Source organism: Panicum hallii, chromosome 9 (genome assembly GCF_002211085.1).
Source record: "Panicum hallii strain FIL2 chromosome 9, PHallii_v3.1, whole genome shotgun sequence".
In the NCBI taxonomy this organism is placed as follows: domain Eukaryota; kingdom Viridiplantae; phylum Streptophyta; class Magnoliopsida; order Poales; family Poaceae; genus Panicum; species Panicum hallii.
The window spans coordinates 13,092,120-13,118,471 of record NC_038050.1 but is presented as its reverse complement, the minus strand read 5'-3'; the positions used below and the strand labels follow the sequence as shown (position 1 = coordinate 13,118,471).

At 49.5% G+C, this 26,352-nt stretch overlaps 1 protein-coding gene and 1 pseudogene across 1 annotated transcript; one reads left to right on the top strand and one right to left on the bottom strand.

Moving 5' to 3' along the window:
- Nucleotides 1–325: 325 nt before the first annotated feature.
- On the bottom strand, nt 326–1,605 carry LOC112877507 (xyloglucan galactosyltransferase KATAMARI1 homolog). The gene has a single exon (XM_025941825.1). It carries the CDS (start codon nt 1,588–1,590, stop codon nt 478–480), a length of 1,113 nt encoding a protein of 370 aa, XP_025797610.1. The 5' UTR covers nt 1,591–1,605; the 3' UTR covers nt 326–477.
- A 10,955-nt stretch (nt 1,606–12,560) lies between these two features.
- On the top strand, nt 12,561–18,735 carry LOC112877699 (annotated as a pseudogene).
- Nucleotides 18,736–26,352: the final 7,617 nt, after the last annotated feature.

Here is a 26,352-nt window from a genome sequence, read left to right as displayed (position 1 = left end):
TACTTTCTTGCAAGTTTAATTTGTGTACGTTTCTTTGTTCTTAGCTTTCTTGTGTAGTTGCTTGTTCTTGCTAAGCATTCAAACTAGATCGACGATTAATTAGTATGATAGGCTAATGTTATATTTTTGAACTAGAATTTTAGGTTAAAGTTGTTGCGTGTTCTAATTTAATTAAATTGAAATAGTCCCAACCCACCCTCTCTCGCACCCCCCCTCTCTCTCTGCAGTAGACCCTTTCACTTGAGAAGATGATGAGAAGCTAGACTGCTAGAGCATTATTCTTCGACCGAATATGAATTTCGAATGATTTCTCTTCTAAGAATCATTTAAGGTAGTAAAGTCTTTACCATCATTCAACATGGCTTGGTAGATCGAACGCTAAGCAACTTGATTTCCTAACAAACCTATACCTAGTATTTATCTTAAAATACGTTTTACTTTAGAACAAGATTAAAAACTTGGGTCCACCACCGGTGTTCACCGCCAGTAGGACCCTATTTGCCTCTCCGCCGGCTCCGCCACCCTCTCCAAGACGCCATCCATGGCGACGTCGAACGCGTCCTTCACCGTCTCGAGCTTGTATCTCGGGTCGGCGTACACCAGCCTCGGCACGAGCTTGATGACCTCCTCCCTCATCTTCTCTATTGCCGCCGCCGGTATCTTCCTCAGCTCCGCCTCAACGCTCACGTTCCCGGTGCGCACGCTCTCTGCCGGTATGAACACCGAGTAAGTGGCGTGGTCCTTGGGCAGGTGCCACCTGTACTGGAGGTACGCCGACCGCGGCTGGAAGAACACCGGGATGCAGCCGGCGACCATCGCGTCGAACGTCGACCGCCGCGACGCCGAGTCCCCCGGCGGCTGGAGGCAGAAGGTGGAGCTCTGGAACAGCACCATGATGTCGCCCGGGTAGTGGCACTGGGCGGTCCCGGAGGCACACCCCAGCTGCCGGCACGCCGGCGACGCGCGGCACTGGTCCATGACCTGCGACCGGATCGAGCGCCGGTCGCCTGGGCGCGCCGCGCCCACGAAGGACATGAACCACCAGCGGTCGGCGTTCCGGATCCTGTGCTGCCAGTTGAGGACGTCGGAGTCCGTTCGCGGGTGGAAGTATGTGGGGTAAGGCACGGCCAGGTCGTTGCCCCAGCCCATGGTGGCCGTCTCGATGACGAGGAAGGTCATGTTCTTGACGGCCGGGAGCAGGAAAAGGTTGGTGCCCCAGGTGGCGTTGGGGTAGGCGTCTCGCCGGAAGTCCCACCCTGTCCGCCCCGCCACGAGGAAGTGGTCGCGGCCGCCGGCCCTGCGCCACTCGGGCCGCCGCACGAGCCAGCGCGCCAGGTCCCGCGCGGCGGCGTCGCGCGCCGCGTTGTCGTACCCCCAGACGTGGCGGGCGAACTCGAAGCCGGCGTAGAACGGGACGAACACGGCGGCCGCCGCGGAGGAGTCGTTGGTGAGGCACCCGTACTGCCGCACCCGGGCGTGGAAGATGGCGTCCAGCGCGAACTGGTGCGTGGCGTACCACCCGGTCTCGCCCGTGAGCGCGCCGCCGGAGAGCGGCCTCCCGAGGCCGGCGTTGCCCACGTCCTCGCACATGTCGGCCCACCGGTCGCTGGCGGCGGCGCAGCCGCGGAGGATGTCGGCGTTGAACCGCGGGGGCAGGTCGTGGACGTAGACGTACCGGCCGCGGCAGGGATCGCCGCTGCCGTTCCTGTCGGCCGGGACGAGCGACGCCGCGCGCCCCGTGAACGCGCCGGGCACGCTCATCATGGCGAGGAGGCGCAGGTAGAGCGTCAGGACCCACAACGCCGCGGCGGCGACGAGGAAGAAGCAAGGCCGGGAGACGGCGCCGGATTTGCTCATCGCTGCTGAAGCGGTTTGCATTGGCTGCGGTGCCGGTAGTGCCCGGCTCGGAGTGGCTGTGCGTACCTGGCGACCTCGAGCTCGAAGGCGCGCGTGATAAGCCGAGCGTTTGCTAGTGGCGGTGGTCGGCTAGCTGCTCGCTGCCACTGGCATGGAAACGACGGGGATCTCGAGCGAATCTATCTCCCACTGGATTATTACCAAATGGAGTAGTAGTTTACGAAGATCGTTGTACCAATACTGGGTGGCTGTCTGGAGAAGCAAACCGGAGTGTTCGTTCCGAGCAGCTATCCACGTGCGTGCGAGTGTTCCAAAGCCAGCTCGACCGCCATGCACGTCAACGGGGAAGCGTACACGCAGTAGTCAATGGAGACAAGGAATTAAATGGCATGCGTGGTACTAAGTGTTGGCCATGGTCGGCGGGCTCTTGAGTCTTGACATGAGACGCATCGCGGGGGCAATTGGGCAGTTTCTTTCCATCAGATCTGCGTGTGGAACCTGGGGCAAGATTAAACTGTGGATCTAGTCAAACTTACCTGTTACCGAGCGGTTATCATACTTCCAGTGGCGGATTTAAGGGCTTCTCCAGTGGCCGGTGTGCGTGATCCTACGTGGCTTTGATGAATCGAATCACCACAGCTGGAAGGAGTCGGCTCGTATAGGAGAGACAAAGAATCGACTCTCTTTCATGAATCGAATTCTAGGCAATAAAAAAAATAAACAGCCTCACTCATGGGAAGCAAATGCATGCGCTGCTCCTCTACATATGATATTTTTATGTTGGATTGGGTCCCACCGACGTGACGGTGAGCTGATTAAGCAATAAAGAAACATTTCTGAAAGTCCAATCGCTGCACACGGTGGCGAGAAGTCGATTCAACCACCGCTGACGGTTGTTTGGTTGAGCTCTCCGATTTGTTTTGCTTAAAAGCCAGCTATAAAGTTTAAAAGTCTCCGATGTTTTTGTCCAAAAGCAATTTTCACTGTAGTATAAATGCAAAAGCACCTCTCTCTCTGCTTTCAGTAGCTTTTGAGGTAAAAAATTACCCACCTATGAAAAAAATAGTTCGCTTCTAATCTCCGCAACCCGTCCAACTCCCGTCCCCATCCCATCCGCGCCTCCAGACCCACCCTGCCCGCCGCCCCGCCCCACCCCGCCGGCCGCCCCGCTTGTCGCTGCCCTGCCCCGGCGCCGTCCCGTCCCGCCCGTCGCCGCCCCGCCCGCCTCTGCCCCGGCGCGTCTCCAGGCCGGTCGCCACCACTGCAGGTAGTCTTTCCTCCTCTGTATTTGCCCTCTTTATTCAAAATTGTTGCTCTGTCCATTGGAATAGGAGAGAAAGTTTAATTAAGAATGTATAATTGTTTGATGAATTGGAGGAGATGTGATTACTACTTGTTGCATGCAAATTGATTGAAAAAATTTTGTTTGGCTCAAGAATGGGTGACAAGGCAGATTGAGGTGATATTTTTTTAGGCATTTGTATGATGCATGCAAAGAAGAGATAGAAGAGATAGAAGATGAGAAACAGATAGGAAAAGAAGAGAAGAAAAGGATGAATAAAAGATGGAGATAGAAGAATATGAAGAAACAAGCCCTAAATCTAGGTGCTGCCTCCACCACTGCATGCTCATGAGCCGGATGGACAGGTGATTGGATCCGTGGAGTGTTCATGCACCGGCCATTGGGGACGGGTCCACACGGGAGGGAGTTTGGGGCTCCATCCAAATTTTTTTCCCACCAATAGTGTGACAGTGTACCGTAAATTTGCTTTTATAATGGGGGAGGCGTTGATGCCTTTGCCTTTCCATCATATTTCTATTTTTTTTCATTTTCTAAATAGTCTCCACTGCAAATAAATGATTTTCCACTAAAATGGCAGAACACCTACCCATGTTTGTTTCAAAAAGCAATGCATGATTCTTTTCGAGGAATCAGGAGGGGCGAGCGCTATAATTTCACTTGTGATTTAAGAGTTCCAAACTGTAGTTCAAGTAATCTTTGATGTAAAATAAAATAGAAAATATAAACAATGAGTGCAAAAGAATTATGATTCATGGAAAAAAATATAAGTATTCTGTCAACAGTGGAAAGCAATATGCAATCTATCATATCTCGCTTAGATGACTCAATTGGACGATGCTATAACTTTGCTGCAGGCGTATTAGTGTCAGAAGCAGATCTAGCGTAGGGCCTTTGCCGGGGGGTGGGGTGTTTGGGGGCTCCAAGCCCCTAGAGCCTGGAAACTCCATTGGAGCATGAGGTGGAGGAGGAGGAGGAGAAGAAGAAAGGAAGAAGAAGAAGAAAGGAAAAGGAGATGAATGTAGAGGAGGAAGATGAGGAGAGCCCCCCGCCCCACCCTAGCACCCAAGGCTGCATCCGTCACTGATTAGTGTGATGTTGGGTAGGTGGATATCAATGTAAGAATGTTACAATGTGTATATGTGTTTAAATTGGGAGAGAACTTCGACCGTGTAGCCAATAACAAATTATCAAATAGGATGCAATAGAAGATAATTAAACCAATTAATGTTATGATCAAGCTGACCCAACATAAAAGGAGAAGCTGGAAGACAAAAAAAATTGGTACCTGCTCGTGTGTTAGTCTTGGCGCCTGTAACTTGCGGTCATGATCGAAGTCAGCCCGACGGTTGGACTCTACAACAATGTCTAGCTTGTAAATTGTTGATGGTGAAAATGTAACCTTTGGCATAGACAAGGAACACTGATGAAGCCACACACAAAGCAGCAGGATATGAGAATGAAATAGTACAAGTTGGATATGTGTGGTTGCATATGGTTTGAAACCAGTAGCTCAAGGCCATCCCATTAGGAAAGTGGCACTATAAGCGAAGAGGGGCGTGAAAGAAGTTCCAACTTCCATCTTCTTTTGAAGTTTCCTTTCGCCTTTTGTTAGAAGTTGCCTAGGGGAGGCAATTTGGTGGGAAGGGTACCCTACCTCCTGTAGGTTAGAGTGTGCATCAAATTCCGATCTGACCTGCTATACACATGATTCAATGTCCTACGAAATCTAGGTCCACCGGAGTTCACAACAATTAAAGCATCAGGCCTAACTCAATCTAAAAGACTAGCCTGATGGATGAGGGCTGTCCTCATCTTATGTATTACAATAATGCTTGGACGTAGGTGTCCGGATGCACGTCCTCCCTCCGGATGTTTACGTGGCAGGATACCATCCATATATTATTCTAAAGCGTTATCCATCTTATTTGACTGGCCAACTCCTCCTCACCGCATCTCATTTTCTTTTCACAAGACGCCGGCTTGCTATATGCATCAACCTTGCCTTGTGCTGCTTCTCTTGAGGATATCCGGACTCCACCACCGCCCCATCCCTCCCAAACCTACAGCACGCAGGTCCCATCTTATGGGTTTAGGTGCGGCTCCGTCAACTTAAGGTTGGAGGTGCTGCCTCCTCCATGGATAAGCTGGTGCCGACCAGTTTTGAGTCAAGCCGCTGTCGTCGTCGATTCGGCACTTGCGAGATCGCATACGTCACCCTCAGCAAGCAGAACCACCACCATGCGACAGAGAGGCGAAGCCTGACTACCTTTCCGCCATCCAGAGGAGGTATGAGACCATCCATACCTCTATTCTCAAAAAGGAAAGACAGGTCCCTTCTTGTGTTGCTCGTGCTTGTGTTTCAAAAGGTAAATCATATTGTTGCGGTAGGGAATGTTAGATGTTACATGTGTTGTAGTCCCTTTTTGATTTGGATGTTGCATACCTTTCGATTTGGATGTTGCGGTGGCTTGACTTGGATGTTGCAAATATTTATTTAATTTGTTGCAATTGCATGTGTAGATTTGTATAGATTTGAGGATATGTCAACTGAATACGCGATTTTGGTGTTGTTGCAATAGCTTATACTAGATGTTGCAAAGTGTACTTTTCGGATGTTGCATGAGGTGATTAAAAATATTTAGGTTGGTGACTATTGATGTCTCAGAGATTTTTCTCAAGTAGCAGGTTGAGGCATAAAATGATATTGCGGTTGCATTGTTTTGTCTCGAATCAGCTACACAAGATGATTTAGTTTTGATTCAAATATTTAGTGTTGCAAAGGTTGATATCAAATGCTGCATACACTATTTTGCTATGCTACCAATGTTGCTTTTCAATGTTGCATAGAACGATTAGCATCTTATCTACTTTCTTTCTCCCCCTCTTTGTCACGTGCGGGCGGCGTGATGCAAAGGGGCGGATGCAATGCATGGTGCCACCATAGCGAGAGTGGCAGTGTTGTTGAGTGTTATCATGGAGGCGGCTCACGGCATGTGTTGTGATGGGAGGGAGGGAGGGAGGGAGGAGTGCTGCACTACTACAGAATCCATCATTGCAAACGTCCTATCACCGCCGGCTCTTTTGGAACCAGTGGTGATAGTAGATATCACCGCTGGTTTGTAATACGAAATGGCGGTAATAGCTTTGAAGAGAATCACCGCCGGATCATAATACGAACCGGCGGTGATGCCAACATTACTATGGGTTCGTATTACGACCCGGCGGTGATGCATTCGTCGCCCTATCTTTCCCTTCAACTCTCCACTAATCTCCCACTTATTTTTTTCCCCTCCCAGTCCTTATCCTCCCTTTCCCCACCTCTTCCCCTCCCCTCCCCGCCGCCATGTCCACCGCCGTCGCCCCTCCCTCCTTTCTTCCCCCTCACCCCTCCCCTCCCTCCCCCACTAGCTCACCTTCTTCCCACGCGGATCTGCACACCCCACCCCTCCCTTCTTCCCTAATCCTCCCACGCTCCCCTCCCCATCTCACGGCGGCAGCAGGAGCCTGAGTGGCGGCCGGTTGCGGGAGGCGAAGCGCGCGGGGCCTTCTCGGCCGCCCCCTCTTCTCCCTCCTTCCACCGCGGCCCCCTCCCCTCCCCTCCCCTCCCTTCTTCCTCGTGCTCGAGAGCAGCGGCCGGCAGGCAGGAGCAGCTGCTACCGGCGCGCCAGGTCTCCCCCCTCCCCTCCGCCCCCTCTCCTCCCTTCTTCCTCCGCACGGGAGCAGCATCGGGCAGATGGGAGCAACGGCGGGCGCGCTGGGCCATGGCCGACGCGCGCGCGGGGGTAGCGGTTGGCGCGGCGAGCGGGCAACGGGCGTTTTTGGTTTTTTGGTTTTTCTAACCAGCACCACCGCCGGTTCTGGAACCGGCAGTGTTGGCGTCCCCATCACTGTCGAGTTAAACCCAACGGCCCCCAAAACCAGCGGTGATGGTGGCGCTGTACTGGTGCTGATCCAATTATACGCTGCCACAGAATTGTGTGATGAATTGACTCCGTCCGGACGTCCAGACGCTTGGAAACCTGTATATATTATACTCCTCAACTGTCAATTTTCAATATGCCCACAAATAACAGATGTGATCTCTTGGAAAATGTTATACCAAGCCGCTAGCAAACCCGTATATATTATACTCCTCGACGCCAATTTCCAATATGGCCACAAACAAACGATGTGATCTCTTGGAAAATGTTATACCAAGCTCGAGCCCAACTTTCCTGTCAAAGTACAACCCAGTGTGATAGATGTCATGTGACATTGAAGATGTTCCAGATTTTTCGATTTCGATTCTGATACTAATTGTTAGATTATACAGCGAATTCCAAGCCAGCATGTTATACCCACAAGTCGGCTTCCCATTAGTCTAGGTTTACCCGTGCCCACAACAACCAAGATCTCAAGTCTAACTTAATCTAAAAGACTAAACTGATGAGTGAGCACTACCCTACTTTATAGCTGTGCTTTCCACCATCAATTTTCCATTTAGAACTAAATCTAACATTGTACGGATTTATCTGGTAGATGGTTACTTGACCCTAGGGACTCTCCAACATCTTGGATTTTTTTTTTGCAGGTGTAGCTTGGCTATATGAAAATTGTGAAACAAAATGAAGATCGAGAAGCGTGTCCCTAGCAACCCAACTGAGGTCGTAATCTCTGTCGCTCTGGCTTTTCTTTTCTGCAGAGAATTGGAAGTCTTTTCTCCAAGGGGTATTCAGCATCTCAGATGTGATTGGAATGCGATTGATGTAATAGGATAGCCACGCCGTCAGTCGTTGGCTTAGCTTTGACTTGCTTGGGGTTTCTTTTGTGCGCTGTATCCCCAGCTATGTAATTTTTGCTTTCGTACGTAAAAGCAGAGTTGATCTCCTTTCAAGAAAAAAACAGTGTCACTAAAAGGTGCAATCTGTTCACCGTGGTAGCTAATGCAGCGTGACTTTTCAGTCCAAATAAAAAAGATATATTCGAATGGGATAAACAAAAATTATACAAAATAAACGAATGCAAGGTAGAATCAGATCTACAATAGCAAAAAGACGACCGTAGACAGCGGTACAAACGCACTTGGATCAACAATTCAACATTACCCGTGCAGTTGCCCACTCCGCTAGTTATTACTCACATCTTTCACTCAGCAAGACATGTATTTTTTTTTAAAAAAAGAATCTATCGCCGGGCTGGAGCAACGAGCCGACGAGGGACAAAGAAAGTTGGCCTTTGTTAGTGGTCATGATGAGAGGTGCTAGCTACGACCGTTGCATTGCATACTTTTACCATTGAAGCTGCTCGATCGAGGCCTCGAGCGGTGACGAGGGGCCGCCTGTTGGATGGACAGAGAAGCCGTGGTGGGACCCGGCCCCTCGTATGCAGGCCTGAGCAATCATGTCCCCGGATCCCCCGAAACGAAGAGTCGTCCCCGCAAACGAAGACCTTTGCCATGGCGAGGAGACAAGCGGCCAGCCCTTGCGCACGTGTGCTTGGGACAAGGCCGACGACGCAGTGGAGGCCCGGCCGGGAAGGAGATGAAACATGAGATGGGCCGGGAAAAGCTTCCCTTGTCGCCATTTCGCCCGCGAGAAAGGCATCGCTGTCGCGTTGTTGCCCGATTCTATCTATAATAGTAGCTAGGAGCGATCGGAGCAGCGCACGTACCTGCCGTGCTTGTGGCTGTTGCTTGCACACGAAGTTGAGGCGTACTCACGTACGTCATGGGCAGGCCGGCCGGCGGCGAGTTCTCGAGAAGTTGTCAGAGCGCTTGGGATTGAGGCCGGCCGGGCCGGAGACGTGCACGACGTCCGGCGGCGCCCCGGCCGGACGTAACGCAGACAAAGGCCTGGTCTGGACACGATCGACCTTGTTGTGATCACGCGATAACCAGTGTGCGTGGATTGGGAATCTGGCCAAGATCGAGATGGTCGTGTGACGTGTCCCGGTGTCCGGAACTCCGGCCGGATAACATGAATGCGTCAACTTCTTGATCCGTTCCATGCCAATTCTGTTGTGCGAAGCACGAGCACTGCACTACATCAGTCTGCACGGTGGGGCAAGGAGTAATCCGGTCCTCCTGCAGTGCAGGGCAAGGATGGATTCAGGCCAACTGAAAAATAAGCTGTGGAGTCTGGAGTGCCGTGCCACACAAGCACGCAACCTGGCTCTAAGCAACGGCCGGCCAGGGCTAGCTGAGCAGTGAGCGCTAGAGGCCAGCAGGAGGCCAGGGGGGCCTTATCTGCTACGCTCAGCCACACTACATGCACTTGTCGCCTGGAGCCCTGGAGAGTGGAACAGACAGCCGACTGACGAGCTAGTACCATACGTGACTGGCAGTGGCAGTACCTCCCCCGCGCGCAAGAGAACAAACAAACGGGCCCGGCCGGCGGCTGCACGCACGAAAAGGCTATGGCTCGGACGCGTGCACACCCACTCTGGCACTCTGCGCGTCGAGAGAGAGGAGCCTCGATCAAAAATGGAATTCCTTGGCGCTCGCATCCGATCCGGCCCTGACTTGCGAGCTAAGCATTCGCGTGAGAAACATTCGCACGCACGACGCGCGACGCATGCGGGTGCCCACACGTGGGCGGCCGCGGCCGGCGCGCGAGCCGCCACGGAGGCGTGCCATGCCTCCGGGAACAGGGCCAGGCTCCGATCCGAGGTCCCTACTCCCACACCTGTGCGCGCGCGAGCTGACGTGTGACAGCAACGCGGACACGGCCGACCCCGCCGACATGTAACGCCGGCGTGGCGGCGTTGCGCTTTACTGTCATCCGGAATCGTCCCCAAACTAAGGCTATCTCCACCGGCGACCTCTAAAACGGCCTGTTCCCTATTTTAGCGGGTACTGTAGCATCTGGTAACGCTCCATCGGTACGCCCTATCCCATCCGGTAAAATGGAGCACCACCTCTCCGTCCCGCACAGGTGAAGCCTCCTCCATCCGGTCGTTGACGCCCGCATCTTCACCGGTTTCCGCGCGGGAGGGGCGGCGAGCGGCGGGGCGAAGGGGCGCGGGGGCGGCGGACGGGCGCGGACGGCGGCGGGCAGGCGGGCGGGCGTGGACGGCGGCGGGCGGGCGGAGGGCGGCGGACGGGCGCCGAGGGCGGCGGGAGCAGGGGCGCGGGGGCGCGGCGGGGCGGAGGGCGGCGGGAGCAGGGGCGAGGAGGGCGGAGGGAGCAGGGGCGGGGGCGGCGGGCGCGGAGGGCGGCGGGAGCAGGGGCGGAGCGGCGCGGCGGGGCGGCGCGGCGGGGCGGGGCGCGGCGGAGCGGGGCGGCGGAGCGGGGCGGGGCGGGGCGGGGCGGGGCGGAGCCGGGGCGCGGCGCGGCGGGGCGGAGCGGGGCGGGGCGGGGCGGAGCCGGAGGGCAGGGGCGGAGCGGGGCGGGGCGGGGCGGAGCCGGAGGGCGGGGCGGGGCGCGGCGCGGCGGGGCGGAGCGCGGCGGGGCGGGGCGGAGCCGGAGGGCGGGGCGGGGCGCGGGGGCGCGGCGGGGCGGGGCGCGGCGGAGCGGGGCGGAGCGGGGCGGGGCGGAGCGGGGCGGGGCGGGGCGGAGCCGGGGCGCGGCGGGGCGGGGCGGAGCCGGAGGGCGCGGCGGGGCGGAGCGGGGCGGGGCGGGGCGGAGCCGGAGGGCGGGGCGGGGCGCGGCGGGGCGGGGCGGAGCCGGAGGGCGGGGCGGGGCGCGGGGGCGCGGCGGGGCGGCGGGGCGGGGCGGAGGGCGGCGGGGCGGCGGGAGCAGGGGCGGCGGGCGGAGGGAGCAGGGGCGGCGGGCGGCGGGAGCAGGGGCGCGGGGGCGCGGGGGGGAGCTGGGGCGCGGGCGCGCGGCGGGGAGCAGGGGCGGCGGGAGCAGCTGGGGAAACGGCAGTTGGAAGAAAAGATTAGAAAATTGAGATTGTGGGGTATAGAGGATGGAAATAGGGGATGTTGTTGGAGTTAAATTTGGTATAGAGGATGAAGTTGATATGGAGGATGGATATAGAGGATGAGATTTAGGGGATATCGCTGGAGATAGCCTAACCGCGGTCCAGCAGCCCTTATCAAACGAAACCGCGGTCCCGCCGGGTCGGGCAAAATGAAAACCGCGGAGCAAGCCCAACGCAAAAATAAACATGGGGCCGTCATAAACAGGGGAAAAAATATCATCGCCTCTCGGCTGAATCAAAGTTTTTGGACCCTGGTGCATGATATAAAATGGGCCCACATTCCGTAAATATAAATAATCAAAATAAATTAAAATTTATTATTTAACTTCATGTGTTTAGAATGCTAAGAAATACCGTAATTAATCATGCTAAAGGAAAATAATAGCGAACCTTGCTTATTAATATTTTCTTAATCTCTATTAAATCTAATCAGCGTCTCGGCGACGATTAGAAAGTCGGCAACCCGGCAAGATAGCAATAGATAGTCAGCGACAATCGGCAAGTCAGCGACTCACGAGTTACGACCGTGGGCGGCCACAGTGGTGGCGCCTCGTGGCGATCGCGTCGAGCGCGGTGCGTCCTGCACTCCTGCGTGCATGGCTGAATAGACGAACTGCCGAAGTCAAACCGTTTAAGGGCCCAGCTGGATGGGTTAAAATTGAATGCTAACTTTAAGTACTTGTACCTCTTCTAAAATTTTTAAGTCTTAACTAAAGTTTAGTCTACCGCATTAACGTTCTTTTTTGGATGAGCTAGTGCTAAATTTTAGTAATTTTTAATATTAACACTCGGATCTAAATATCTATAATAGTCCTGGAGGCAACGAGACCACAAGAAAATGAAACGTACGTCCTTTAAATTTAATTCTCATATATTGACTCTGTCTTATTCGCATGTGGGAAGAGCTGCTGCTGGATAATAGCTATGGCGGCCGGCTCTAATTAACAGGTGCTAATTATAGGGCCCATAATTTTGAGGACCCGTGCGGTCGCGCCGTTTCCACCGCATAATATACGGCCTGTCTTAGCCCAGGATCGTAGGCTTTAGAGGAAGCTGAGCAGGTAGCACGTTACAAATTTTTCATCAAATTGTCCAGAAAAAGTTGATGATGGCTTAATTAATTCAGGACCTACTTTCTACAAGTTGGCAGGCCTAGACGCACCGGCAGGCCTCATGATAGAAGGTCTACTTTAAATTTTAACCTCACGATCACATTATATTTTCTTTTTGCAATTTTCTACGATTATTTAACTATTATAGAACCTCCTATGTATAAGTTGGCAAGTGGAGTCCAGAATATGGAGATGTGTTGGTCTCTATCCATCCGAAAGAAATCCACCTCATGGATCCAGCTTAAAAGAAAATGCTCATTTTAACACAACCCATTACTGGTAAGAGTCTAACGGAGTAACGGCCTCCCACAAGGCACACAAACAGCAGGCGATGAAAGCGCGTCGCTGGGACGGCACGCGGGCCCCACCGAGCCGATTCCGCACGGGGGGGCCCCTCTTTTCCGAGTACGGAGACACGGAGTAGATCACTTCTCCCACGCAGGCACCAGCTCACTCGCTGTCAGTCTCACTCTCGCCACACCACACCAGTCGCTCGCGACCGACTCCCCCGAGGCGAGAGCGCATGGCGGAGCGGAAGCGGAAGAGGGGCAGGAGGAGGAGGAGGAGGAGGAGGGAGGGGCAGGGGGAGGGGAGGGGGAGGGAGAGGGAGAGGGGCTGGGGAAGCGGCAAGTGGGGTGGGCGGGCGACCCCGTGGAGGCGCTCGGGGAGGAGGTGATGGGGCGGGTGATGGAGCTCCTGGAGACGCGCAGCGTGGCACGATGCACCGCGGTTTCCCGCGCATGGCGCGGGGTCGCAACCGACGACCGCCTCTGGGCACCCAAGGTTCGGACGCTCCCCCCGCTGCCCCTCTCGCACTCCTTGTATTTGGCGTCTGTGGACCTGCGCGCTCGCGCGCGGCTTGGGGTGTCTTGCGGCTCCTGTTCGACGAAATGATCTGTCGGCGGCGAGGGGGATTGAAAGCCTCCGGTTCCCTCGAGCAATCGATCGAGCACCTGGTGCTCAAGGCCGCTGGGATCAGGAATGAGACTGAGGATATTCCTGGTTTGTAGCGAAGGAATCCCCAAATTTTCCTAGCTAGAAGTGCAAAGAACATGCATTTGACCTGCATCATAGTTTAGGGTCCGAAGAGCTTGGCATTGAACTGGACTGAATACCAAATCAGACTAGCTTTGGAAATAGGCAATAATACCAAAGCTATTGTTTGGATGTACATGAAATTGATAGATAGAATTCAACTATAGACGAATACCGATTTACATTTGGATGTACATGCTGTGAAATTGGAATCGGCCTGCAACAATTGCCCGCTGTCTTCTCCTCTTCCACCTCGCGAAGCTCCGGGCCAACACAATACGAGTAGAGGGAGGGGCGGAGGAGTGGAGGAAATGGTGCGGTGGTGCAGGGGGTGACGCGGCTGCGCCGCCGGCGCTGCGGAGGAGGGCCGCGGCGACGTGCCATCCGGCTCAGCGGCGCAAGAGGGCAGTGCCGGGGAGGAGTCCCGGCTGGGCGGAGCTGCAGAGGAGGGGCCGGGGATGGCGCTCGGAGGGGCGTGGCAGCGCGGGGTCCGGCTGGGCAAAGCTGCGGAGGAGGGGCCGGGGATGGCGACTTGGCTCGGCGGTGCGGGTTCGGCTAGGCGGAGCTGCGTAGGAGGGGCCAGGATGGCGCGGCGGAGGGGCTCGGCGGCGCGGGTCCGCGCGCGGCGGTGGAGGGTCGCGGTGTTGCCAAGGGCCGCGCGTGGCGGCGCCGGGGGCCGGTGTGGCGGAGGGTCGCGGTGGCGCAGGGGTCCGCGTGCGGCGGTGGAGGACCATGAGAGGGAGGGGAGCGGGGTCGCGGAGGAGAAAGAGAAAGAGAGAAGACGCGGAGATGGACGCGAGAACGATTTCCCTAATACAGAGGGGGTTGGCTCGGTATTAGAAGTGAAGGGGTGAGGGTGGGGTGAATGCTGTTTGGTATTGAGGTTCATTTCCAATTCCGAATTCTAGGACATCCAAACAGCCGATATTCAAAGCTACCAATGCCAATTCCAAATTCTGAGACTCAATATCTACATCCAAACGCGGTGTTACTGACATTGCACAAGTATTTGTTACTGGGCGCTATTTCTGCTTTTGTAGTTTTTGTGTAGGCCCCTATTTTCCATGGGAGCTATGTGCTATGCACCCACTATTGTATCGGATTTCAGTATATGGTCTTCCCAAAAAGCCAACTGGCAAATCTAGCAAATTTATGAGATGTTTCCAAAGAAAGAAGCCTTAGCTGACATTGACATGGTAGAGAAAGAATTGTTTTCTGGACCAAGGTTAACTGGTTTTCTTTTGTCCCAAAATAGTTGCACAAATTAGACATAGGAAACGATATAAGTTGGTGGAAATATTCCCATGGAATCTAATTTTTAATTAAATTTTATATGTGCATATTATATTTTTTGTTTCCAATTTATTTTAATATTTATGGAATTTTGCAGTTCCAGAGCATTGTCTAATTTTGTTTATGTGTGTTTTTGTTTCAGATAATTTTTATTTTACTCTTTGTTGTAATATTTTTTGAATCATATTCATATGGGTTTTCTGCAAAGAATATGCTGCCTAAAACATTAATCATGCTTATTATGCCATTGGTCACGGAGGAGGATATTCTCAAAGGGACCCGTGTCCACAGCTTTGTTAAACTCATGATGGGGCATGGTTTGGTAATGCACCTATATGGCCATTACTAGTAGTTAAAATGACTTGTTTTGCTTTACAATCCCTAATAATTTGTATTCTTGGTTATCTTGATGATATCTGAACTTTTGGGATATTAAACTTTTGAAATCTCTGCTCTTATTCTTGTTAATATTTGAAATCTGTTTTCCAATTTTCATCAATTTTTCACTCTCACTATTGACAAAATGGTCACTAATGTCAACAAAAATATATTGAGGTGCTACGTACTTCTTTCACAGATTACCGTGAGAATGTCTAATATTCTTTTTTTTTAAAACAAAAAGAGTATTGAACACCCTAGTGTCAACATTAGAGTCTCCAATACAATATATGATACTAAAATTGAAAAATATAGGGACTTGATTGCATCTCCGACATGTTTTGTGTCACTGACTTACCATGAGCTGTCCAATATGTTTTTGAAACAAAAGAGAGTTGAACACTCCTATTTCAGCGTTAGAGCCTCCAATACAATATAACATACTAAAATTGAAAAATATAGGGACTTGATTGCATCTCCTTCTGCTGCAAGGGAGCAAAAAGGCCAAGTACCAAAATTGAAACTAGGCAGACCTGATTGGAGAAAACAAGGGGACAAGAGAAAACTGTGGCAAACATTATTGTTATATATATAGCATCTTTGCTCATGATACACAGAAGTTCCTGATCATTGTTTTGTTCGCAGTGTGCTGAACTTATGGCAGGAAAGGCACATATTCCTCGTTTAACATCGATCCGCACTGGATCTAAGTTGTCTACTTATTCAATGGCCATCATGGATGGCAAACGGGTGAGTACCGGCAAATTTTTTTTCCATCTGTAGGATCAATAATGCAGTGGATGAACTGCAGTGGGATGCAGAATTTATTGTGCTCATGTGTACCTTGGCACTGACAAAGATGATCTTTGGGATTGTCGGTGTTGCAGATTCTGGGAATGAGGCCAATTATATTATTTACATTACGCATCTTTTCTTTTCCTTTTCTTTTATTTCATTCATATATACATTGGTGATTGCGGGGAAGTTCGCTCTGGTCATCTGTTTATTTTATCCTTAATCTGAAAGTAAACAATAAGCATATTTCATATTTCACTTCTTAATTGCTGTCGACATGAATTATAATCTTCTCTTGTTCAGAGTCGGATCACAAAAGAGGATCTCTGCGATCATGCATGGGAATATCGTTTCACTATAGTAAGTTTCTTTTGGTGCTCTTCTGTTTATTTGAACTTTGAAGTATAAACTATGTCATTGCATATTTTTATTAGGAAAGTCTATTTTACTCCCCCAAACAATTCTAACCCACTGAATAAATTTGTAACTTGATTTACTTCCCCAAACAATCCATATCAGCTTAAATTACCCCCTAACCTGGTTTGAGACCCTGTTTTGCTGATGTGGAAGTGGTTTTGCCGGGTCAACAGTGAACCTGCCACTGTGAACTAGTTGATGTGGCAGTTAAGCTGAGGGAGTGAGGGGAACAGTGAGGGTGCGTGCCCTCCTCTACCTCGTCTCTTCCTCCTGACATGGATAACAACACGTCTGCAGTTGTTGTCGCTGGCAGAGAGCAGCCTGTCCTGAGTGGAGGTGCAGAACACAACTGGTAGAGCTTGGCAAGCACATGGCCATCTTGTTCTTTGCCGCCTCTGCCTCGGCCAGGAAGAGCTCAGGATTGTTGCCTGAGCCTGTGACGCGGGTTACATGCGTGAGCTGATGCACTACAAACCTACCGGTGTAGCTCCAGTCTCCTAGTCGAGCACCTCCTGCCCATGTTCAAGTTGTCTTCGGATAGCGGCTTGTCATGGCGAGTGTGTAGGCGCGAAATGGCTCTGTCCAAGGCATTGTTGCTGCACGAGGTCATTGAAATTTGAACTGACAGTGAAAGAGCAGCTGTGTGGGTGCTCATGTGGCATTGAAGGTGACTTCATTGCTATGGGCAAGGTAGTAGGCACTCAGTCCCTCGATCCCTCTTCCCGCCGCAAAAACAAATCAACAGACAGAGCTTCGGTTCCTCATCTGATAATTGAAGAGCTTTGCTTCCTCATCTCGTAATTGACGAGCTTCAGCCCGTCATCTCAAACAAAATTGATTTTGGTAATAAAAATGGTTGTTGCCAGCAAATATGAAGTTCAAATTGAGTTTCCACCGTAAACGAAATTGATTTCCGTGAAAGTTGTCTGAGAGGAGGTGGACTAGCATTAAACCAAATCGATGCAGGCAAAGTGCAATCAGATTGGATTTGTGTTGGACTCCGCAAATTCAGGAGATCACGGGCTGCCTGGTCGATGCAGATGATTCTAAAAGGGCGCAATGCAAATCAAACACAGAAGGCGGCAGATGTGGTATTCACATCAGCCAAAGCAGCTGGGGGCAGAGGTTAGGAACGCGGTGCTTTGGCGTATGATCAGCGTGCTGCTGCTGCTCGCTGTGTGCGGTCAACTTCATCGTTGTGCTACTTCCTCTTCATGGATGGAGTAGAAAGGAAGATAGACATGGCGTGGTAGAAGAAAGAGGTGACATAGGCTGCTTACGTGGCAAAACAGCTCTACATTGGCATCCATATCATCAAAACCACTGTGCAAAACCGATTAGGGGGTAATTTAAGCTGGTACCAATTGTTTGGGGGACTAAATCGAGTCATAATTTTGTTCAGGGGGTTAGATGGACAAATTGAATGGTTCGAGGGAGTAAAATGGACCCTTTTCTTTTTTTTTATCTTAGTGGTTGCTGCTGTACAACTGACTCTGCAAGTTTTGAGTTCAAGTGGTTTTAGTCGATCAGAGTCTGATGGATGCATGGGATCATGTCAACTGTCAGCGTTTCTCTAGCTTTTTCAGATGTTGTAGCTTCCAAATGCACTGAGGGAGAGTTGATGCATATATCTTCATTTTCTTGAGAAACTGCATGCAATAAATATATGTAGAAAACAAATGTAGATGTGTTATTTTGCTCTGCCATTATGGGAATGTGTGTGCACATTTATTGCTAGAAAATTGTGATTTGGTTATATTACTACAAGATTGCTGATACTGTAATTGGAATAACAGATTTCCTGGGAAAAATATTTAAAACTTTAGGAATTTGATGCTACAGTTTTAGTAAGAAGTTTTAATATGTTTTAGAGATGAAATTTAAGAGTATGGCAACCTATGTTTATGGGTAATTTTCCAACCAAGCTGTACTCGGTAATAACTTATTCTTCTGCTCTTGCAGGCAGCACCAGAATACTGGAGGAATCTTGATCCATCATGGAAGCACACTGGTCCACCTATGCGGCGCTACTTCCACCCTGATGGCTACCACAGTGCAGACCCTCATGACGCTGTGTGGGGTGGCCACGAGTGCGCCTACACAGTAATCACAAGCTTTGTCGGTGATGGGCGAATCAGGGAACACTATGTGAGGATCAACCGGTGGCCACCGTTGAAGGTTTCGAGGAAGGATGACTGGAGCTGGGAGCTGTCAAACCACCTCTACCGCTACAACAGCATCCCCGAAGCTGACAAGAAAGGATGCTCTGGTCCTCTGTTCCCAGTCTGGTGAACACACTTCTCCGTGACCAAGTCATCACTCACAGATCATGGTATCATGATCTTGTGCCGTACAAACTTGGCATGTGCAGCAGGAGGTTACGATTGGCGTTTGAACGCTCGCTAAGGTTATAATCTTAGGTGTGTGGGTCTGTAATATAGAAGCGCCTGAGCTATATAACTGTGCTTGTGTGATGGGTGGTTCAGCGAGTCTCTATATGTCGTGGTGATAAGCCCTTCGTAGTGGTTTGGAAGTATTTTGTTAGAACTTGTGTGTCTGTAAAATAGCCTGAATGAACCTTTACGTACCTTAAGGTATGTAGCATATGCAATAATGCCACACTGCTACCTGCTGCTTATCCTTAGTGCTTGCACCTCTTTGGATGATTTCCCTTTTTGAAAGACTTCGGATGAATTATTATTGCTACCTATACATAGATTGCTGGATTGGAACATAGAAGTGCGTAATATAGCACTAAATCATCATTCATTTGTATCTAACGAGAAATAAGAGTATTGCTTGCTACAAATGCGAACCAAGCTAAATATTAATAAAACATGATGCAATTTGACTTATTTTTGGTTTGGCACCAAAATTAAGCAAGCCTACCGTAGCAATTCAAAAAAAAGGAGAGACGTTGCTCACCAATAGCCTAAGTTTTTGGCATACAATAGCCTAAGTTTTTGGCATACATTATGTGACACTCAGGTAATTAGCTTGGTCACACCCTAGAGTTTTGGTATGCTTTTATGTCCAAAGTATGGCAAAGGTGTGTTTATTATGTGCAATGTTAAGGAAAAAGTGATATTTATGTAATTAAATTTAACTAGAGGTCCTTCTATGCAAAATGGGTGGAAATAGAGGGAAAAGTTTAAAAGTATGAGGGTTATTTTGCAAAAGTTGGTATCTATGGTTAAATTGCAAAAAAATATATGTGAAATTACCCTTGGGTATATTTGTAAAAGTAATTTTATCCATAGGACTTACATAAAATTTGAAAATATTACTAAGTTTATAGTATCTTCAAAACTGTTGCTCAACTACAGATGAACCTTAAAGAGAAGTTGTAGAGTTTGAAAAACTATGCACTTTTACTTTTTGGACCATCTCCATTTGAGCACTGGTTTAAAGGTTGCAAGTTCTTTACAGTGAGGTCCCTGCTTTTCTCTGATATTGCGAAACAGTCCCCGGCTCTATTCTTTCCCCCTTCTTCTTCCTGGCGCCCCTGCCCCCTCTGCTCTGCTCCTAGCGCCTCTGCCGCCAGCACAGTGAACCGCCCTTGGTCGCCGGCGCCCACCTCCTGTTTCTCCCCTCGTCCACGCGTCACCTCCCTGTCCTTCCACCGCCCTAACCCCCCCCCCCCGCTGGCGCCTCGCCTGCGCGCCACGCCGCCTTGCGGCACTACAACGCCGCCCGCCGGCGCCTCTGTCGCCGCCGAGCATCTGTGGTTCACCCCCCCCCGTAGCAACCTCAAACCGATGCCCTGCTCGCCGTGCTTCCCTTTCCCACCTCAATTGCCTATAAAAGGCCGCCCCGGACCTCCTCGCGCGCGTACAGAACCACGCCGTCCTCCATTAGCGCCGCCGAGACCTCGGTCCACCGTGGAGCTCGCACCTCCGCCCTCTCCCTCCCTAAACCAGTAGCGCCATCAGCTCCCCCATCCTCCACTGCGTCTTCCCCAGCCCGGCCCTTCCTCCCCTGGACGCCGGAGTGCCACCGCCGCCACTCACCTCCAGCCGCCAGCTCGGCCTCCCGTGGGCAGCCCTCCTCCGGCCACCTCAAGCCCCTCCAAGACCACCGGTGGGTAGCCTAAGGTCTCCTCATGCTCTTCCTCCCTTTGCCCCTCACCGCCGTCGACCCCATGGCCGGAATTTTGGCCGGACCTGAGCCCCCACCGCCAGCCATGGCCATTGGACTCGATTGCAACGATTGAAGTTTTTCCAGGGGGTTATCTGTTAAACGTAGGGGCTGGTTTGTAATAGGAAGGGTTGTTATTTCATGTGTGTGCATGTTCTGTCTTGTAAAATTCATAGCAATTCACAGAAAATTTCAAAAATGGCAAAACTAGTTTCGTTAGAAACTAGGTTTCAAACTCTATAACTTCTGTTAATGAAGTTTAGATTGAAACAAAATACTTTTACCTCTATTTTAAACCTAAGATTAAGGGGTAGTTTATGCTTAACCTTTATATTTCTTGCTTTGTTGCTCATGAATTTTGGCATGTATGTTCTATAAGCTATGCGTAGCTTTGTGCAAAATTTCAAACTCAAATTTGTTTTAAACTTAACTTCTTTTAATTTAGACATGCAAACTTGAGATATTAACTAAACCTATTGTATAACCCTTTCTAATTAAGATCGATTGTCTTTCTCTAATGTGATATTATTTGATGTTTAATGTATAATCAAATTTCCAAAACCTATGATCTTTTATTTAAAGTTTTGAATTTGTTTTGGTTCATTTCAAATTCAAATTTAAATGTTTTAGTACTTGTTTGCAACAAACTCAGCAATGTCTTTATGATTCTTTTATAAATAGCGTTTCAAACCTACACTCTCTTTATTTTATGAATTCTTGTGTGTTAATTGGATAAGTTATAACGTTTGAAATATAAAATCTTAAATTTAAATTTTACCTTACTTAATTTATTGCATCTCATATAGAATCAACGACGCTTGACGACGGGGACTACGAATTGATCTTAAGACAAGACCAAGGCTTTCCAGAAGACCCAACGCAAGTCGTTAAGGGACTAACTGAAGCCCCGAACCCGAGTTCGGAAGTCTCTGACACTCCTGCCCCCAACCCCACTCAAGAAGGCAAGCCCCGGTGCACATCCCAATATTTCAAGTTATTACAATTTCATTATTATATTATATATCTTGCATTACGTTTAGGAGTTGAGATGAAACCCTAGTTGCATGATCTCTTAGGAATCCAATGTATTGTATCCGAGTCCTTATCGCGTAGATGCTCTGCTAAATAGGACCGGTAAAAGTCGGGTGATTTCCTGTCACTCGCGCGATATAGGAGTTGCATGTTTACAATTCTGCAACCATTATAAGGATGATGGACAGGGTCGTGTATTGTATCATGATCTGAGGATTACCCTGTCTGTTTTAATAAAAGTCTTAAGGTCGAAATGTGTGGTAGTGGTGGATAAGCATTTGAAAGTACTAGCCACATGCCGTGAAATATGGTAAGCGGTAAGCCTAGTAACCAATCGGCTGGGCAAGTGGACAAACCTTCCACCACTCGATTAATTTGGTTCTTCTCACGCACCGACCTGTGGGAGTACGTTCTGCATGGCAGACAGGAATACGGGTTTTGTAGTCGCGCTACAGACATATGTCCTGCACATATAGGGTGTGCGTACGGTCCTGCAAGTCGTTTGTGGTGGCCTGTTCCACAATCCGAAATGAAAGGTAAACGGTTGCTTCGGAACGATCATTGGATGTTCCATGCGTGTGTATTAGGTTTACCTTGCAAGGTTAAATTCGATTCGGATCGTCCGCCTCTCACGAGGATTGAGACTGCTTATCCCTTCTGCCACATCGAGTAAAAAAGTATAATTGTTGATGAAATAATCTTGATGAATGATAATCTATATCATGCTTGTTTAGTATAGGTGCTTACCTAGAATGGCTAATCAAGCTAGAATCTGAAAGCTAAAACTTGAAAATAGTTTATACTCTCTGTTGCTTTTGAGCTGAAAATAAACTCAGAGCCCCATATAGTACCTTCATGAGTCTAGTTATGGGTTAAAGTATACCCAAACTCGGGTAAGACTTGCTGAGTATTAGAATACTCAGCCTTGCCAATATCTGTTTCAGGTATGATCTTCGAGAACCCCACGAACAACCTTGTGTGGCCAATGTCCGTTCCTTATGGCTGGTCCGTGGAGTGGGACCCGTCCCCGGCCGGCAGTGACCCTCCGGAGTGACACCAGGCCCTGGGCTAAGCTTGGTGTCCGTCTTCGCAACGTGTGTAGTCGCGTAAACTTTTCCTTCCGCTGTAAGCTTGGACAAGCTGTTACGCTTGTCAGTTTGAACGCTGTTTGTATAAGTTTACTTATATTTGAACCCGGCATGTAATAATGGCTGTAAATTAAAAGTCGATGAGCTATTCTGTGATGTGAACTCGCCTTCGTGCGAGGTAAACCTGCTTCGGTCCTGTTGAACCGTGGTTGTATCGGGCGGAGACCCGACAGACCAAAGGATTGTTCCGCCTGAAGTGCGTTAAAACGGCTTACGGTTGTACGGCGATCAATAGCGCACTTGAGCCGGAATAATTCAGGCGGTTCTGCCACAACTGGTATCAGAGCTGTAGGTTTACCTATACATCTGGAAAAGCTCTTAAAAAGTGTTTCCTGGATAAAAGTTTGCCAACAAATGAGTTTACAAAGTACGTTGGATTCGTTAAGGCTGATGCTTAGAACATAAAGCCCTAGGGGTTTATATGGGAAAGTATCAGGTGGCTATTAGTATTTATATATAGATAGATAGGTCTGACCTGCAGCACTACTTTCTGTCAAAACTTAAATTCTTGTATAACTCAAACTTATTTTCCGTAACGACACCTACGATCGTGAGGTAAGAAGGTAAGGATCCTCAGCCAACTGAGGGAGCTTGGCCTTCCTGTCGGTGATGCGAACCGAACGCTGTTTCTCAAGCAGTGACCTACTTGAGATGCTGCCAATATACCAACTTAGGCTGATTATATTGGGAGTATATGGTTCGGCGCAGGGTATGGCGATCGCTGTTCATACCCCCGCATTTTGCGGTACCCCCCGTGAATACGTTGTTTCGATAACGTATGTTAACGTTGTCTGTACGGTGGTAATTGTACAGATGCTGTTTCTATAGTGAACAGTAATATTTGGGGACACTTTCATGTCGTGCTGCCATGAAAGGTTCATGAGATATATATATATATATATATGTATATTCTTCTGCAGGTACACTAACCACGCTTACGCTATTAGGATGCGTAGGGTTTATCGATTAGTTATATATAGTGGGAGACGTATGAATATGCCACCAGAACTAATCACGTAAGTCCGAACATATTTGGCAGTTGTTTTGGTTGTGAGGACGAGTAGTACGTGCATGCATAATTTGTTGTTAACAAAAGGATTGTCATATATGTTTGATGTGACTGAAGATAAAGGACGTGTTGTGTGTCTTGGAATGGGTTAATGGAGTCCCAATGATAGTTTTAGGTTGGGTATCTTATATAGAATCTTAGGCTTTCATCTGATTTTCAGTCCTTGCTGTTATCAGAATTGACTATCTTGTTCTGTTTATCTTGTACTCTCTTAACAAGATAAAAGGTTTCACCATTTGCATTCTGGTCGCAGATGGCAACACCTTCTAACGTTTTCTGGGATCCAGAAGGGCATCTTCATACTAATGCCCTCCATTGGGAAGGTTTCCCTCGTCTACTTTGGGAGTCCTTGCAGACCTTCCATTATACAGAACCTCCCCAGTATGATGCTGTCGAACATTTGGAAGAAGGAATTCAAAGAGCTGATGTCAGGATGACTATTCCTCAACATCCTTTTCGTTCACAATGGCAGCCTATTGAGATCAGCATGATAGGCTATCGAATTGTGGATACTATTGAAGCGGCGGCACTAGAAGCCATTTATGCCTTTTGTAGTCAACATCCTGAGAAAGTCGTAGGACAACCCATTGGTTTGTTTGCTACAACAGATCCTGGTGAGTCAAAATGGGACCTCAGGGTAATTCCTGAGAGTCATAGATTGGAAGGTTCATCAGAAGAAGTCCTACGAGGGATGAGGCGTTTCACGAGTGTGCAGTACCATTATCACTCGTTGCTACGTCGGGAGATAGGCCATTTGATTTATGCTGCGCGGAGTCTCCATGGAGAAGCTGCTAGACATATCACCCAGGTGGATCAACTTCAAGCTTTAGTGACTCAAAAGGATGAGATTATTGCAGCACGGGATGAGACCATCCACCATCGGGAAGATCAGATCAATGAGAGTGATCACATAATCACTCAGCGTGATACTGTTATTGAATTTCTACAAGCACAAATCCATGATCTGATCCTTGCAGTTGATGATGCTCAAGCTCATATTGAAGAACTGCAGCAGCCCCCGATCCCTCCTGTTGCACCTGCAGTACCTGAGGCTGAAGAAGAAGATCCAGAGGAGGTTGAAGGAGTCTCAGAACTTGATTCTGAGCACGGAGATCCTGTCATCAGTCCCCATCATTCCTCTTCTGGAAGTCAGTCATTAGTAGGAAATTTTGATGACTTTTAGTTGTGGCTGAGTGGGTGATGGTTTAGATGTAATTAGTGTATAAGGATGTAATATAAGTGGTGTGTAGGTTATCTAGTTATAGAGCCACTTGTTGTATGTGTGGCATGTGTTTTTAAGAAAAGGTTTGTAATAGTTTGAGTGTGTTGATACGAGATGTAAGGATATCAGTATCTGTATAGTAATCTAAATTCTGTGTTTGGTTACCTGCCTCAATATTCTTGTGTCTGCTATAAGTGGTTTGAATGGAGCATATGCATTACATTTCCGTTTGGTAATTGCATATTATCTGAAACTGGAGTAAGATTATGGTTGATAATGGATGTCTCCTTTATTTCAGATGGTTGGAGCTACTCGGGGAACCCCCGGAAGGATTCCAGGCAGGTCAGCCTGGTAGTTCTCAGCAACCACCACCGCCACCTCCAAATCTTACAGAGGTTATGGCCTGGCAAACTGAGCTTCTTAATCAACTTGTGCAAGCTCAAATGGGCCACTTCCAGCAGCAACCTCGAGGCCGGGGTGAACCCTTGTCGGCCAGTTACCAGGCCTTTCTCAGCACCCAACCTCCATTATTCCATAAGGCCGATGAGCCTTTAGATGCTGACGCCTGGTTGCGAACTATTGAGTCTAAGTTCGCCTTACTACCAGCTCCATGTGTCGGTGTTTTTACCGTCAGCCTACCTAGGGATACCCTAAGGTAGGTGTTTATTTGGTGAGGGATCGCCGGATCTGGAACTTGAAGGTGAACGCAAGGACACAAGACACAGATTTAGACAGGTTCGGGCCGCTAGAGTAGCGTAATACCCTACGTCCTGTTTGGTGGTATTGAATATTGCGCCCTGCGCTTGGGTGTTGAGCTGCCTGTAGGCAGCTCTCTGTTGGATCTCTCACTCTTGGTGGCTCTAATTGCTCTTCTAGTTGCTCTTCTAGTTGCTCTTATATTTTGAGGGGGTCCCTGCCCGCCCTTATATATCCGGGGGGACAGGGTTACATGAATTCTAGTCTGATACTAACATAGAAATCGTACTCAAGTATAACTCGAGTAGTTTCCTTCTGTATCGACTAGTTCTACTCCGCATGCGGGTAGAATACAACATAAATAAGGTACAGGACACGTCCTATCCCCTAGCCCAATACGGACTCCTTGATGTACACAGCCCCGTGGCCCCGGGTCTGACACCATGTTCAGAGGAGAACAAGGTGCTCTTTGCAGCCCAGCAACTCCGAGGCATTGCCCGTCTTTGGTGGGATCAGTTCTATGCGATGCAACCCGCCGATCACGTCGTCATCTGGGACGAGTTTCGGACTGCGTTCCGAGCACACCATATACTAGCAGGACTCATTGAGCGGAAGCTCAATGAATTTTTGAGTTTAACCCAAGGTACCCGCACTGTTACGCAGTATGCACAGGTTTTCAATCACTTGTGCTAGTATGCAGGATCTCATGCGGACACTGATGCCCGCAAATGTGATCGCTTTCGCCGAGGCCTAAACACCAAACTTAAGGAATGGCTGAATTTGGTAAAGGTCGACAATTTTAATGAGTTGGTCAATATGGCCATTACTCAAGAAGATTGTATTGCCGCCCACCGAGCAGAAAAGAAATGGAAGGCACCTACAGGACCTGCAATTTCACAGTCGCCAAGGTATCGGTTGGTTCCGAGTAACGCCCCTCGAGCTCTGCCTCGAGGCAAT